Source organism: Neoarius graeffei, chromosome 18 (assembly GCF_027579695.1).
Source record: "Neoarius graeffei isolate fNeoGra1 chromosome 18, fNeoGra1.pri, whole genome shotgun sequence".
In the NCBI taxonomy this organism is placed as follows: Eukaryota; Metazoa; Chordata; class Actinopteri; order Siluriformes; family Ariidae; genus Neoarius; species Neoarius graeffei.
In genome coordinates this window covers 5,286,479-5,302,774 of record NC_083586.1, presented here as the reverse complement: position 1 = coordinate 5,302,774, position 16,296 = coordinate 5,286,479, and the positions used below count along the sequence as shown (strand labels likewise).

General features: G+C 42.7%; 1 protein-coding gene across 1 annotated transcript in view; it reads right to left on the bottom strand.

Annotated features, from left to right (window-relative positions):
- Positions 1-1,207: 1,207 nt before the first annotated feature.
- Positions 1,208-16,296, bottom strand: part of LOC132865858 (zinc finger protein 271-like) — a 54,949-nt gene continuing 39,860 nt past the window's right edge. Inside the window, exons 4-6 of the mRNA XM_060898350.1 lie at positions 8,031-8,098; positions 7,682-7,860; positions 1,208-4,379 (exon numbers count right to left, since the gene is read on the bottom strand). Coding sequence (XP_060754333.1) covers positions 2,200-4,379; positions 7,682-7,860; positions 8,031-8,098 — 2,427 coding nt within the window. The 3' untranslated portion in view covers positions 1,208-2,199. The remainder of the gene's footprint in view (positions 4,380-7,681; positions 7,861-8,030; positions 8,099-16,296) is intronic.

Sequence of the window (16,296 nt, the reverse complement as noted above, 5' to 3'; positions counted from 1 at the left end):
AACGGGAATCCGCCAGCGTCCACGTATTCAATCCAGATCGTGTCAGCTCCGGTGCTGTGTAAACAATGAGAATACGCAGATACGCTGTGCTGAGCTCTAGCTGGCGTCTCATTGGACAACGTCACTGTGACATCCACCTTCCTGATTTGCTGGCGTTGGTCATGTGACGCGACTGCTGAAAAACGGCGCGGACTTCCGCCTTGTATCACCTTTCATTAAAGAGTATAAAAGTATGAAAATACTGCAAATACTGCCCATTGTGTAGTTATGATTGTCTTTAGGCTTGCCATCCTTCCACTTGCAAGTGATGAGTGATATGCGCTGGGATCACACACACAGCGGCTCAGTTCCGAAAACACTGCTAGTGTGCTTCACTCGCGCGCTCTGTGAGCTGTGCAAGGCCGGAGTGCGCACCCTCCAGAGGGCACTCGCTGTTCAGGGCAGAGTGATTTGGAGCGCAGGATGCCTGCGGAGCCGAGCGTATCCGTGTATTGGTATTGTTGTGTGCATGCAAATCGTGTATTGGTGTTGCTGTGTGCACACTAATCGTTTTAAAAATGTTAATCTGATGATCCGCTGATACGGTCTAATGTAAACATGGGCTAAGTGAAAGGATAGTGTGCAATCAGTTGATGGACCATCTAAATCAGGGCCATTTTCCATTGCACCCTATGCAGTTCGGTTTTAGAAAGAACCACTCAACTGAGACAGCAAACTGCTACTTTATTGAGTAAATTAAAACCAGCCTTGATAATGGGGGTGTTGTTGGTGCTGTTTTCCTTGATTTTAGGAAAGCTTTTGATACTGTAAATCATAATGTTCTGTTATTAAAATTATCCAAGTTTAATTTTTCCGCTAAAGCTCTAGCATGGATGGAGTCTTATTTAGTCTCAAGGAAGCAGTGCACCAGAATTAATGTGTGCTCTTCCTTTGCCAATAGTTCTATTGGTGTCCCACAGGGATCAATTTTAGGACCAATTTTATTTAGTTTATATATTAATGACCTACCTTTGATTTGCTAAGACGTCCATATTCAAATGTACGCAGATGACACAGTGATCTATACACATGCCAAAAATAGAGAACTGGCTGCATTAAAACTTACCACAGTACTAAATAAAGTGTCAGACTGGTTAACTAGTAACTGCCTAACTCTTAATGTAAGCAAAACGGTTGCTATGTATTTCTCCAATAAGAGAAATGCACAGCAACAATTTGACATCTTGGTCAAAGGAGAGGTAATTAAAGTTGTTGACAGCTTCAAATACTTGGGCATAATCATTGATTCCAATCTAAACTTCAAAAAACATATTAAGAAGATATCCAGAAATGTTAGAGCGAGTTTGATTACTTTTAGACATATTAGACATCAGCTACCCTTACATGCTGCTAAACTGTTTATGCATTCAATGATTTTCTGCCATTTGTCCTACTGTGCTACAAGCTGGTCTCAGGCAGGGGTAACCACTCTGAAACCCTTGTACTCCCTATATAAACAGGCCGTGAAAGTGTTTGATAAAAAAACAAAACATTATCACCACTGTACCATTATAAAAAAACATAACCTGTTAACATTTGACAGTTTTATTTGGTTCTCTGACATGTGCTTGATGTACAAACTGACACATGATCTTGCACCACCACTTAAGCAATGTGTGTCATATTGCAGAGATAATGTTAGGGTATCCAGGGCTGCAAGGAGAGGCGACTGCTACACAACATTTAAGAAAACCAGTTTTGGACAATCAGCATTTTCTTATCAAGCAACCAGAAAATGGAACTCAATCCCACATCATATCAGAGACTCTACAAGTTTTACAAGTTTTAAAAAGTCCCTGAAGGCATGGCTGAAGGACAATCAAGCTTGTAATCATTGATCTGGTTTATTTATTTATTTATTTATTTTATCTGTGTGTTTTACTTAGTTTCTATTTGTTGTTTTTAATCCTGTTTGTAATGTCTAGTTGTTTATTTCTTTTTTCCTGCCCAGGGACTGCAGGTGAAAATTAGCTAATTAGCTAACCCTGGTACAGAAGCTACTCTATGCATGGTCCCTGTCAAACAAACTAATAAACTAAACTAATTAAATGTAACTAAACAAGCAAACATCTTTCCACACTGTAAGCAGTGATACGGCTTCTATCCTGTGTGAATGTGCTGGAGATTACTCTGCTGAGTAAAACTCTTCCCACACTGTGATCAGTGATGCGGCTTCTCTCCTGTGTGAATGTGCTGGTGTGTTTGGAGATGACTCTGCTGAGTAAAACTCTTCCCACACTGTGAGCAGTGATACGGCTTCTCTCCTGTGTGAATGCGCTGGTGTGTTTGGAGAGCACTCTGCTGAGTAAAACTCTTCCCACACTGTGAGCAGTGATACGGCTTCTCTCCTGTGTGAATGCGCTGGTGTGTTTGGAGAGCACTCTGCTGAGTAAAACTCTTCCCACACTGTGAGCAGTGATACGGCTTCTCTCCTGTGTGAATGCGCTGGTGTGTTTGGAGATCACTCTGATGAGTAAAACTCTTCCCACACTGTGAGCAGTGATAGGGCTTCACTCCTGTGTGAATGCGCTGGTGTGTTTGGAGAGCACTCTGCTGAGTAAAACTCTTCCCACACTGTGAGCAGTGAAACGGCTTCTCTCCTGTGTGAATGCGCTGGTGTGTTTGGAGAGCACTCTGCTGAGTAAAACTCTTCCCACACTGTGAGCAGTGATACGGCTTCTCTCCTGTGTGAATGCGCTGGTGTAGTTGGAGATTACGCTGATGAGCAAAACTCTTCCCACACTGTGAGCAGTGATACGGCTTCTCTCCTGTGTGAATGCGCTGGTGTAGTCGGAGATGACTCTGACTAGCAAAACTCTTCCCACACTGTGAGCAGTGAAACGGCTTCTCTCCTGTGTGAATGCGCTGGTGTCGTTGGAGATGACTCTGACGAGTAAAACTCTTTCCACACTGTGAGCAGTGATACGGCTTCTCTCCTGTGTGAATGCGCTGGTGTCGTTGGAGATGACTCTGATGAGTAAAACTCTTCCCACACTGTGAGCAGTGATACGGCTTCTCTCCAGTGTGAATGCGCTGGTGTCGTTGGAGATCACTCTGATGAGTAAAACTCTTCCCACACTGTGAGCAGTGATACGGCTTCTCTCCTGTGTGAATGCGCTGGTGTCGTTGGAGATGACTCTGATGAGTAAAACTCTTCCCACACTGTGAGCAGTGATACGGCTTCTCTCCTGTGTGAATGCGCTGGTGTCGTTGGAGATCACTCTGATGAGTAAAACTCTTCTCACACTGTGAGCAGTGATACGGCTTCTCTCCTGTGTGAATGCGCTGGTGTCGTTGGAGATGACTCTGGTGAGTAAAACTCTTCCCACACTGTGAGCAGTGATACGGCTTCTCTCCTGTGTGAATGCGCTGGTGTAGTTGGAGATTACGCTGATGAGCAAAACTCTTCCCACACTGTGAGCAGTGATACGGCTTCTCTCCTGTGTGAATGCGCTGGTGTAGTCGGAGATGACTCTGACTAGCAAAACTCTTCCCACACTGTGAGCAGTGAAACGGCTTCTCTCCTGTGTGAATGCGCTGGTGTAGTCGGAGATGACTCTGACGAGTAAAACTCTTTCCACACTGTGAGCAGTGATACGGCTTCTCTCCTGTGTGAATGCGCTGGTGTCGTTGGAGATGACTCTGATGAGGAAAACTCTTCCCACACTGTGAGCAGTGAAACGGCTTCTCTCCTGTGTGAATGCGCTGGTGTAGTCGGAGATGATTCTGACGATTAAAACTCTTTCCACACTGTGAGCAGTGATACGGCTTCTCTCCTGTGTGAATGCGCTGGTGTCGTTGGAGATGACTCTGATGAGGAAAACTCTTCCCACACTGTGAGCAGTGAAACGGCTTCTCTCCTGTGTGAATGCGCTGGTGTAGTCGGAGATGACGCTGACGATTAAAACTCTTTCCACACTGTGAGCAGTGATACGGCTTCTCTCCTGTGTGAATGTGCTGGTGTCGTTGGAGATCACTCTGATGAGTAAAACTCTTTCCACACTGTGAGCAGTGATACGGCTTCTCTCCTGAGTGACTGCACTGATGTGTCTTGAGTGCATTCTGATAACTAAAACTCTTTCTACAATCTGAGCAGTGGTGAATTTCCTTCTGTATATCATTATGGGAAGTATCAGAATGGATAATATCAGTTGATGTTGGTTGACGACTGGAGCATTTGGAGGGGATCTGAAGCTTATATTTAATCTCTCCTGATTCTCGCAGTCTCACGTACTCTTCATCGTGGCATCTCTGGATATGCTTGTCGAGGTAAATTGGAGCTGCATCGGAATGAGGGCATGTGGAGCATGAAATGACTTGCAGCAGAGCGTTCTTTACTTCTGGAGAAATTAAAGGACAAAAGTAACAAATTGAACATGAAATGCAACAAAATTATAAAATATAACACTCACCCAATGTAAGGAGTGCTTTTACTGAAACTTAATCAAGATTCTACATGAATTAAGACTGAGACAAAAACAAAAAGGTTGCAGACTAAGATATAGCAGCCTCTAGCTTGGAATACTGGGAGATTCAATAAGGTCCTGGAAGAGCAGCTATGCGCAGCATTGGCCATAGCCCTGTGGGTCTGAGCGACCAAAGGGGAGTTGTTGGTTGCTGTTGGACATCATGTCAAGTCTAGGTAATGGCAAGCCTAGCCTTATTTACATCTCATCCAGGATTGAGAAGGAAACTCAGCCCTCACATTCAAGGTTCTAAAAGATCCAAAAATGGGCCTTATTTATCAAACTGGATATGGATAGATTTATTTGCAAATAGTTTCTAGTAGCATTTACACAAGCAAATATGTATTTTCTATCTGGATTTTTTATATGGATTAAGTTGTCAAGTTTAAGCACTTTAAGGAGCTAAAATTTAACATAATTAAAAAGATAAGTTCTCCATGGTATGACTCTTGTGGAATTATTGAATTCCATAAAAATGCTAAAATTGTTATTGCTTGTTAAATTGCTTGACAATATAACCATCACATATGCTCCTGAAATAAAGCAAATGTGTTGCAGTTGATTTTTATAATGGTTGATGGGTTTGACTGACATCTGCATTATCCAATTAACAACTTTGCTTGGTTCAGACACACTGCATGTGTGTTTTCAACTAACTTCTTTCCAGCCAGCTGGTTATATTGCACTGTAGTTATTATAATGCCCCCCCAGTGTTTCTGTAATATGGGGAGGTCTGACATTATCTTATATTATGTGTTTGCTGTGACAGGGCATATCCCCCCGATTTCTCCCCAATTTTCTCCCTAATTTAGCCATGGCCAATTCCCACCCATCAGACTCCTCTCCAGTATCACATAACAGCTACCAACCAGGGAGGGCTATCATGTGCTTCCTCCAAGAGAAGAAACACCAGCTGACCACGTTTTACTCATACAACGTCAGGGGGCTGCAAAGCACACTCAGACGAAAGCCCAATCCACTGACTTCCTATTAAATGTGCTCTCACACACCCATGACTGGCCAGTGTAACTGACAGGGCAGAGAAGAGAGAGCATGCCATCTCTCCCTCCCAGAGAGCCCAGGCAATTTTGCTCTCTTGAGCTCCCAACCACAGATGATTGTGGTGTCATCAGGATTTGAAAGTGGCAATATCTGGATGATGGGGAGGATGACGGGAACAACACTTTTCTGCTGTGCCACTCGGGATCCACAGGGCATGCATTTTACACTACTTCTGGTTAAACTGGGCATGATGAATAAAACTACAACAATATCTTGTGGTTTACTATATACAGTGGTGCTTGAAAGTTTGTGAACCCTTTAGAATTTTCTATATTTCTGCATAAATATGACCTAAAACATCATCAGATTTTCACACAAGTCCTAAAAGTAGATAAAGAGAACCCAGTTAAACAAATGAGACAAAAATATTATACTTGGTCATTTATTTATTGAGGAAAGTGATCCAATATTACATATCTGTGAGTGGCAAAAGTATGTGAACCTCTAGGACTAGCAGTTAATTTGAAGGTGAAATTAGAGTCAGGTGTTTTCAATCAATGGGATGACAATCAGGTATGAGTGGGCACACTGTTTTATTTAAAAAAACAGGGATATATTAAAGTCTGACCTTCACAACACATGTTTGTGGAAGTGTATCATGGCATGAACAAAGGAGATTTCTGAGGACCTCAGAAAAAGCGTTGTTGATGCTCATCAGGCTGGAAAAGGTTACAAAACCGTCTCTAAAGAGTTTGGACTCCACCAATCCACAGTCAGACAGATTGTGTACAAGTAGAGGAAATTCAAGACCGTTGTTACCCTCCCCAGGAGTGGTCAACCAACAGATCACTCCAAGAGCAAGACATGTAATAGTCGGCGAAGTCACAAAGGACCCCAGAGTAACTTCTAAGCAACTGAAGGCCTCTCTCACATCAGCTAATGTTACTGTTCATGAGTCCACCATCAGGAGAACACAGAACAACAATGGTGTGCATGGTAGGGCTGCAAGGAGAAAGCCACTGCTCTCCAAAAAGAACATTGCTGCTCGTCTGCAGTTTGCTAAAGATCACATGGACAAGCCAGAAGGCTATTGGAAAAATGTTCTGTGGACGGATGAGACCAAAATAGAACTTTTTGGTTTAAATGAGAAGCGTTATGTTTGGAGAAAGGAAAGCACTGCATTCCAGCATAAGAACCTTATCCCATCTGTGAAATATGGTGGTGATACTATCATGGTTTGGGCCTGTTTTGATGCATCTGGGCCAGGACAGCTTGCCATCATTGATGGAACAATGAATTCTGAATTATACCAGTGAATTCTAAAGGAAAATGTCAGGACATCTGTCCATGAACTGAATCTCAAGAGAAGGTGGGTCATGCAGCAAGACAATGACCCTAAGCACACAAGTTGTTCTACCAAAGAATGGTTAAAGAAGAATAAAGTTAAAGTTTTGGAATGGCCAAGTCAAAGTCCTGACCTTAATCCAATCAAAATGTTGTGGAAGGACCTGAAGTGAGCAGTTCATGTGAGGAAACCCACCAACATCCCAGAATTGAAGCTGTTCTGTATGGAGGAATGGGCTAAAATTCCTCCAAGCCAGTGTGCAGGACTGATCAACAGTTACCGGAAATGTTTAGTTGCAGTTATTGCTGCACAAGGGGGTCACACCAGCTACTGAAAGCAAAGGTTCACATATTTTTGCCACTTACAGATATGTAATATTGGATCATTTTCCTCAATAAATAAATGATCAAGTATAATATTTTTGTCTCATTTGTTTAACTGAGTTCTCTTTATCTACTTTTAGGACTTATGTGAAAATCTGATGATGTTTTAGGTCATAGTTATGCAGAAATATAGAAAATTCTAAAGGGTTCACAAACTTTCAAGCACCACTGTAGTCAGTTTTGCAATAGCAAGATATGCAGTGGGCGGACTTCACGTGTCTCAAAGGAAGCTGATAGACTTCACCCTCTCTGGTTGGTCATGGTCATATGATCGAGAAGACCTATCTGGTTGGTGGAACAGGCCAAAATGAGTTCTCTGGGGAATGCTCTAGTTATTGTAGACTGCATTGTACAACAGCTTTCATCCCAGAAACACTGTTAGGCTCAGAAACGTCATGAAATGATGCAGAAAATAACCTCTATAACCTCTTAGACAAAAGTAACACCTTGCTGTCTGGTTGTTCCTGTAGGTGCAGGACTGAGTTCTTTGGTGTGCCCCTCTTCATACCACACCAAGAGCTCCTGTCCTGGGTTAATGGGTCGACAGCAACGATACAGAATTCCCCCTTGATACTCAAATGCCACAAGATTCTGTTCTTCTTCATTACGGGCACAATTCACATACCTAAAAGAGTGAGGCAACATTTCAGAAAAAGGTAAAAAATCAGATCAGAGTTACAGACTTGGAGAAAGCATGGTGGAGATATCAATGACATGAAAATAAAGTTCTTCCAACAAATGAGGACATGTAAAATCAAATCACTAAAATGACCCAACAGCTAGTGTACTGCTCACCTCATCCAATTCACATGCGTCTCTCTTTTGGCATCGATGTATTCTTCACACTGCATGCTCCTGTATACCTGTAGAAAAATACCACATTTACTTTTTTTTTTTAACACGAAATCAATACAGTGGGGCAAAAAAGTATTTAGTCATCCACTGATTGTTCAAGTTCTCCCACTTAAAAAGATGAGAGAGGCTTGTAATTTTCATCATAGGTACACTTCAACTATGAGACACAGAATGGGGGGAAAGAATCCAGGAAATCACATTGTAGGATTTTTAATGAATTAATTTGTAAATTCCTCGGTAAAATAAGTATTTGGTCACCTACAAACAAACAAGATTTCTAGCTCTCACAGACCTGTAACTTCTTGTTTAAGAGGCTCCTTTGTCCTCCACTCGTTACCTGTATTAATGGCACCTGTTTGAACTCGTTATCAGTATAAAAGACACCTGTCCACAACCTCAAACAGTCACACTCCAAACTCCACTATGGCCAAGACCAAAGAGCTGTCAAAGGACACCAGAAACAAAATTGTAGACCTGCACCAGGCTGGGAAGACTGAATCTGCAATAGGTAAGCAGCTTGGTGTGAAGAAATCAACTGTGGGAGCAATTATTAGAAAATGGAAGACATACAAGACCACTGATAATCTCCCTTGATCTGGGGCTCCACGCAAGATCTCACCCCGTGGAGTCAAAATGATCACAAGAACGGTGAGCAAAAATCCCAGAACCACACGGGGGGACCTAGTGAATGACCTGCAGAGAGCTGGGACCAAAGTAACAAAGGCTACCATCAGTAACACACTACGCCGCCAGGGACTCAAATCCTGCAGTGCCAGACGTGTCCCCCTGCTTAAGCCAGTACATGTCCAGGCCCATCGGAAGTTTGCTGGAGAGCATTTGGATGATCCAGAAGAGGATTGGGAGAATGTCATATGGTCAGATAAAACCAAAATAGAACTTTTTGGTAAAAACTCAACTTGCCGTGTTTGGAGGAGAAAGAATGCTGAGTTGCATCCAAAGAACACCATACCTACTGTGAAGCATGGGGGTGGAAACATCATGCTTTGGGGCTGTTTTTCTGCAAAGGGACCAGGACGACTGATCCGTGTAAAGAAAAGAATGAATGGGGCCATGTATCGTGAGATTTTGAGTGAAAACCTCCTTCCATCAGCAAGGGCATTGAAGATGAAACGTGGCTGGGTCTTTCAGCATGACAATGATCCCAAACACACCGCCCGGGCAACGAAGGAGTGGCTTCGTAAGAAGCATTTCAAGGTCCTGGAGTGGCCTAGCCAGTCTCCAGATCTCAACCCCATAGAAAATCTTTGAAGGGAGTTGAAAGTCCGTGTTGCCCAGTGACAGCCCCAAAACATCACTGCTCTAGAGGAGATCTGCATGGAGGAATGGGCCAAAATACCAGCAACAGTGTGTGAAAACCTTGTGAAGACTTACAGAAAACGTTTGACCTCTGTCATTGCCAACAAAGGGTATATAACAAAGTATTGAGATGAACTTTTGTTATTGACCAAATACTTATTTTCCACCATAATTTGCAAATAAATTCTTTAAAAATCAGACAATGTGATTTTCTGGATTTTTTTTCTCATTTTGTCTCTCATAGTTGAGATATACCTATGATGAAAATTACAGGCCTCTCTCATCTTTTTAAGTGGGAAAACTTGCACAATTGGTGACTGACTAAATACTTTTTTGCCCCACTGTATATGGCTTTAAATGAGGTTTCCAGAAACAAGAACAATGGCTCATGCCAATATTATTAAGCCTCATGAAGGCTGAATTAAAGGTTTTTGACTGTATCGTAAGATTCACAAAACAGCTGACAAGCTCCGAGATGAATTTAGTAACTATAGGAAAATGCAGGCAAGGCTTTATCAGAATTTAGGCAAAGGAAAGGTTTTTCATAAAAGGCTTTACTTCTGACACGGCAAAGCTGTGCTGTGAATCAGACCTCTCTGATAAATATCTGTCCCTTGTGTTTTGGTCTCTAAACAGACAGCTACAAAAATACACAACTTTAAAAGTCAGTTCTGTCTCTAAATGGGTTTTATATAAAATATTTTTGATCTGTACAAGTAATATTTTTGTGGGCGCCAATGTTGTTTTAGTTCAGTGTAGCAGTGTTCATCTTTAATTTAAATGATTTTAAATTTACTTTTAGTCTTGTGTCCTGAAAATAGTAGTTACATTTTAGTCTTTTTTTTTTTTTTGGTCAAGATTTCATCAATGGAACTAAATTTTAATTTTAGTCTAATTCTATCAATGTTTTAATCATAATTTCCTCAGATAGTTGCATGGTACTTGTAAAATATGCCCTGCAGTTTTAAGAGGGCCTGCTGCAGCAGGGGTTTAGCCGGATTTCCCCCAGCATATGGCTGGTTTTGTCACTATGCAGAAGTTACAGTACTCGGCGTAAATGAGTACACCCCCTTTGAAAAGTAACATTTTAAAGTGCTGATAACACATTTTTGACATCTTTGGCGATGTTTTATAACATAAAAAGTAATTCCCGATGATCCATATATTAATCGAAGGCGCCTATTTTACAAGTTATGATAAAAAACGCGGCTATTTGGGCAAATTTGACGGGGCTGCAGCACCCAGGAGACGAAAGAGGAGGAGGGGCTATATGACGTCAGTGAAAGAACCTTCCTCCTCACTTACCAGTTTGTTGTTGATGCGAGAGGTGTTCAGTTTATCATTATTAGTATTATTATTATACATTATTATATATATATATATATATATATATATATATATATATATAGTTATTATGCCTTTGCGTTGTGTTGCCGGCTTTTGCTCCAAAACCCACAAGAATGGGGTAAGTTTATTCAAGTTTCCCAGAGATCCCGAGCTGCATGCGAAGTGGGTGAAGCAAGTCAGGCGCACTCGTGACAAGTGGGAGCCCTCACCAACATCCGTCCTGTGCTCTGAACACTTCAATTTGGATTGTTTTGACACCCTTCCCAGCTTAAAAGAATCTCTTGGGTGTTCAGTTCAGCACAAATGTGTGTTACTACCATCAGCAGTGCCTACACAGTGTTGCCAGATTGGGTGGCTTCAAGTGCATTTTGGTGGGTTTTGAACATATTTTGGGATGGAAAACGTCAGCAGTATCTGTTGCCAGATACTGCTGACGTTTTCCAGCCCAAAATATGTTCAAAACCCACCAAAATGCACTTGAAACCGCCCAACTGGGCGGGAAACCGCCCAATCTGGCAACACTGCCAGTATGAAACGACATAAGATAAAGGTACGTAGAGCTATAGATTCTACATGATAATCATAAATGTAATCATAAAGCCGGCATGATATCAGTCATGTATTTGCTTGTGAAAGCTTACGGCTTTCATGTAACTGCCGCCTAGCAACGAGAGGCAAAGGGTAAAGAGGGTAGGCTATCATAGATTCTATTTGGAAGAGATCAATTCTAGACTCCCAGAAGAGGAAGAGCTAGCACTAGAGAGTTCACCGGTGTTTTCCTGCGCCATTTCCATTGAGTAGAACCAGAGTAGAAAAGCCAGTGAACCGCAGCGTGTTCTTCCACTGACGTCACAGCATGGCCGCGAGCCATGGACCCAGTTTTCTTGCGCTGTGCAATTAAAAGTTGGATATTCGCATAACAACAGCTTCTTTTCAAGTAATTACAACAGAAATCTAACATGTTTGCCATGTTGTATAGTTTATTTAAGAAATTGCATAGAGTCATGTTCGTGTCATCAGCCCTTTAAACAATCTCAATGAACACAAACAATTTCCAAAATGTTGACAAGACAAAGTTTAATATAACATCTGTTTAACTTATAACGTGGAAATAAGGTTAATAATATAACTTAGATTACACGGTTTTTTTTTTTTCAGTTTTACTCAAATTAGGGTGGTGCAAAAATGAGTACACCCCACAACAAAAACTACTACATCTAGTACTTTGTATGGCCTCCATGATTTTTAATGACATCAAGTCTCCTAGGTATGGAATGAACAAGTTGGCAATATTTTGCAACATCAATCTTTTTCCATTCTTCAACAATGACCTCTTTTAGTGACTGAATGCTGGATGGAGAGTGATGCTCAACTTGACTCTTCAGAATTCCCCAAAGAAAATAAATTTCTTTACACCACAAAGGTGAAGGCTACAAGATGATCAGCAAAGCTTTACTTATCAGTCAGAATACTGTAGCAAAAGTGGTACAAAAATTTAAGAAAGATGGAACTGCAACCATCTCACAGAGACGTCCAGGTCGTCCACGGAAGTTGACACCTCGACAGGAGCGTCTTCTGACGAGAAGGGTTGAAGAAAATTGGCATGCAAGTTCACTGCAGTTACCTAAAGAAGTAGAAAGCCAAACTGGGGTGACTATTTCCGGTGACACAATACGGCGTACACTGCAGAGGAATGGCATGCATGGATGCCGTCCACGAAAGAAGCCTCTCCTAAAGCCCAGGCACAAAAAAGCCCCACCTCGAGTTTGCCAGGGCCTATGCTGACAAAGATGAAGCCTACTGGGACTCTATACTCTAGAGTGAGGAGACCAAGATAAATGTTTTTGGAACTGATGGCTTCAAAACTGTATGGCATCGCAAAGGTGAGGAATACAAAGAAAAATGCATGGTGCCTACAGTGAAACATGGTGGTGGCAGTGTCCTTATGTGGGGCTGCATGAGTGCTGCTGGTGTCGGGGAGCTGCATTTCATTGATGGCATCATGAATTCACAGATGTATTGCTCTATACTGAAAGAGAAGATGCTACCATCACTCTGTGCCCTTGGTCGTCGTGCACTTTTCCAACATGGCAATGATCCTAAACACACATCTAAGGCCACTGTTGGATTTCTGAAGAAGAAAAGGGTGAAAGTGATTCAGTGGCCAAGTATGTCTCCTAATCTGAACCCAATTGAACACCTATGGGGAATTCTGAAGAGACAAGTTGAGCATCACTCTCCATCCAGCATCCGGTCACTAACAGAGGTCATTGTTGAAGAATGGAAAAAGATTGATGTTGCAAAATGTCGCCAACTTGTTCATTCCATGCCTAGAAGACTTGGTGTTGTCATTAAAAATCATGGAGGCCATACAAAGTACTACAGTAGATGTAGTTTTTGTTGTGGGGTGTATTCATTTTTGCACAACCCTAATTTCAGTAAAACTGAAAAATGTGTAATCTAAGTTATATTATTAACCTTACATTCACGTTATAAGTTACAGATGTTATTTTAAACTTTGTCTTGTCAACATTTTGGAAATTGTGTTCATTGAGATATTGTTTAAAATGTCACTTTTCAAATGGGGTGTACTCATTTACGCTGAACACTGTATGTGGAGTTAGCCATGACTGTAATGGTGATGAGTGCTATTTTCATATGAAGACGTTACTTTGTTCAGACCAATGCCGTGTGTGTGTCCTGACTCATATACCCGTTAGAATCCAGGAGCATTATGAAAGCCATGCAAGCAGGGAAGTGAGCAAGTCTAGCAAACTGGATTCACTCCCGCTTCCCAACTACGGTCAGGAACATGAAAAAGGGGGAAGGCAACATACTGGAATGGATTTTGCTCAGAATACTTCCCCTAGCTGTAAAAATTCCCTTGAGAAGTAAGCTAGGATGACTGTCTGAACAGAACCAGCTATCTGTTCAGACATTTATTCGTCAGGGCATAATGAACAGAGATTTTGTTTTGCCGTGCTTTTACCGGCCCTCTCTGTGGGCCTGTCATTTCAGGTTCACATGACAGCATACGTGTTCTCACCGGTCAATCACAACCAAGTTAGCTAATGCACATTAACATTCTACACTAATGCAAAAGCAGTGTGCAGCAGTGAAACAAAAGCCATGGAAAGGTCAAAAATTAAAGGAGGGGCCAAAAAAACAAACAAACCAAGCATTAGATGCATAGGCTTCCAAATGTTTTTTTTTTTTAGATATTTTTTTTTTAGTGACATTCCATGTCCCAACAGCCAGCCGCTGTGTCCGGGGGTCAGGTCGTCGAGGCCCCTGCCTTCGACTGCCACCCAATCCACACTGCACCAAACCCCTACTGCTACCTCTGTGGGTGGTGAACCCACAGGAGGTCGGGCCCACGTCGCCTCTTCGGGCTGAGCCCGGCCGGGCCCCATGGGCAAAGGCCCGACCACCAAGCGCTCGCATACGAGCCCCAACCCCGGGCCTGGCTCCAGGGTGGGGCCCCGGCTGCGTCCTACCGGGCGACGTCACGGTCCTGGATTTTTTCTCCATAGGGGTTTTTTGGTGAACTGCTCTTGGTCTGGCCTGTCACCTAGGACCTGTCTGCCTTGGGAAACCCTAACAGGGGCATAATGCCCCCGACAACATAGCTCCTAGGATCATTCAAGCACACAAACCCCTCCACCACAATAAGGTGGCAGTTCTAGGAGGGGCCTAGAACTATGGTCATGAGCTTTGGGTAATGACAGAAAGAACAAGATCGCGGATACAAGCGGCTGAAATGAGTTTCCTTCGCAGGGTGGCTGGGCGCTCCCTTAGAGATAGGGTGAGAAGCACAGTCACTCGGGAGGAGCTCGGAGTAGAGCCGCTGCTCCTCCACATCGAGAGGAACCAGCTGAGGTGGCTCGGGCATCTTTTTCGGATGCCTCCTGGACGCCTCCCTGGGGAGGTGTTCCAGGCATGTCCCCCCGGGAGGAGGCCCCGGGGAAGACCCAGGACACGCTGGAGGGACTATGTCTCTCGGCTGGCCTGGGAACGCCTCGGTGTTCTTCCCGAGGAGCTGGCCGAGGTGTCTGGGGAAAGGGAAGTTTGGGCTTCCATGCTTAGACTGCTGCCTCCGCGACCCGGTCCTGGATAAGCGGAAGAAGACGAGACGAGACGATATTTTTTTTTGGGGCTTTTTTGCACCTTTATTGGATAGGACAGTGCAGAGACAGGAAGCAAGCGGGAGAGAGAGAGACGGGAAGGGATCGGGAAATGACCTCGGGCCGGAATCGAACCCGGGTCGCCCGCATTCATGGTATGGCGCCTTAACCACCTGAACCACGATGCCCCCGGCTTCCAAATGTTTAAAAAAAATAAATAAATCTACAAACCGTTTGGGCATCAGCACCCTGAATTGGCCTGCAATGCCATTTTCAAGGACCAGAATGAAGAGCTTAAAATGGACATTAAAACATAGCTATAGACTAGGCTGTTGCCTCTCGCGGTTACCAGAGGACTAGCCCCCCTGTAACCCTAGCTGTATAGGTGAGAGGCCAAGGGCTATGGAAACGAAGGTCAGAGCCGCCCAATGTGCCTGACTGCATGGAGCGGGAAGGACTTTAGAGATGGGCTAGGCTGCATGTTCATTTAAAACTGCTGTAACTTGCCCAAACATAACTATCATATGTACCAGAGATTTCCAAGCTTGTTGGGGCTGAAGCACATCAAAGGTCAAATCAGAATGTCAGGGCACACCAAATTAAAAGTTGGCTATCGATTATGAAGAATGTCACACACATTATGATGGGCTAGAAGGTCATTTGCAAAATTTGACCCAGATTGCACTACAGCAGATTGTCAAATAATTATTAAAACAGATAGGTAAATCAGACAGGCAATTGTATAATTTATTAAAAAGGGTGAGGCAATGCTCATTACAGTGTTTTCCATGAGTTACCTAGACTGTAGTGAGTGAAGGAAGCATTTTCAGAACACAAACACCATTTGATTTGAGACTGATAACATTAAGTGTCCACTCCAGTCATCCACTAGTCCAAACACAATACGATGATTATCAATTTAAAACAGCAAACATAACATCAATGGAGAAGTTAGCATTGATAATCAGCATTCATCAAACTTGAGCTTAGAGAACATTAACATCAGCATGTCCAAATCTCATCTCCTTGCTTTAAAACAGTGCACGGTTAAATTTGTAGAGTTTTAGCTTATTTGAGTCAGAAAAGCTGCTAACACATCCGGTAGCATGTATTCGTCATTCAAAACACAAGTGCATGCTCTAACCAGAGTTCAAAATAGGTTTATTTGTAAATTATTATTATAAATGAAATTATTCTGCATGTTCTCTATTCAATATTTTACATTTTCTAAAAAAATAAATAAACCAGTTGAACACAGGTAACCACTTCTGCTTCATTTCTTTGAGGGCTGAAGTGTATGCTCTAGTCATTTTTTTAAACTGTTTATGAACTGTTAAACTCCTTAACCATGCTTTGCGGGTGTGGCCTTTTTGCTGTGGCATCACCATTCATATCGATACAACCAGTGTGTTTATGCT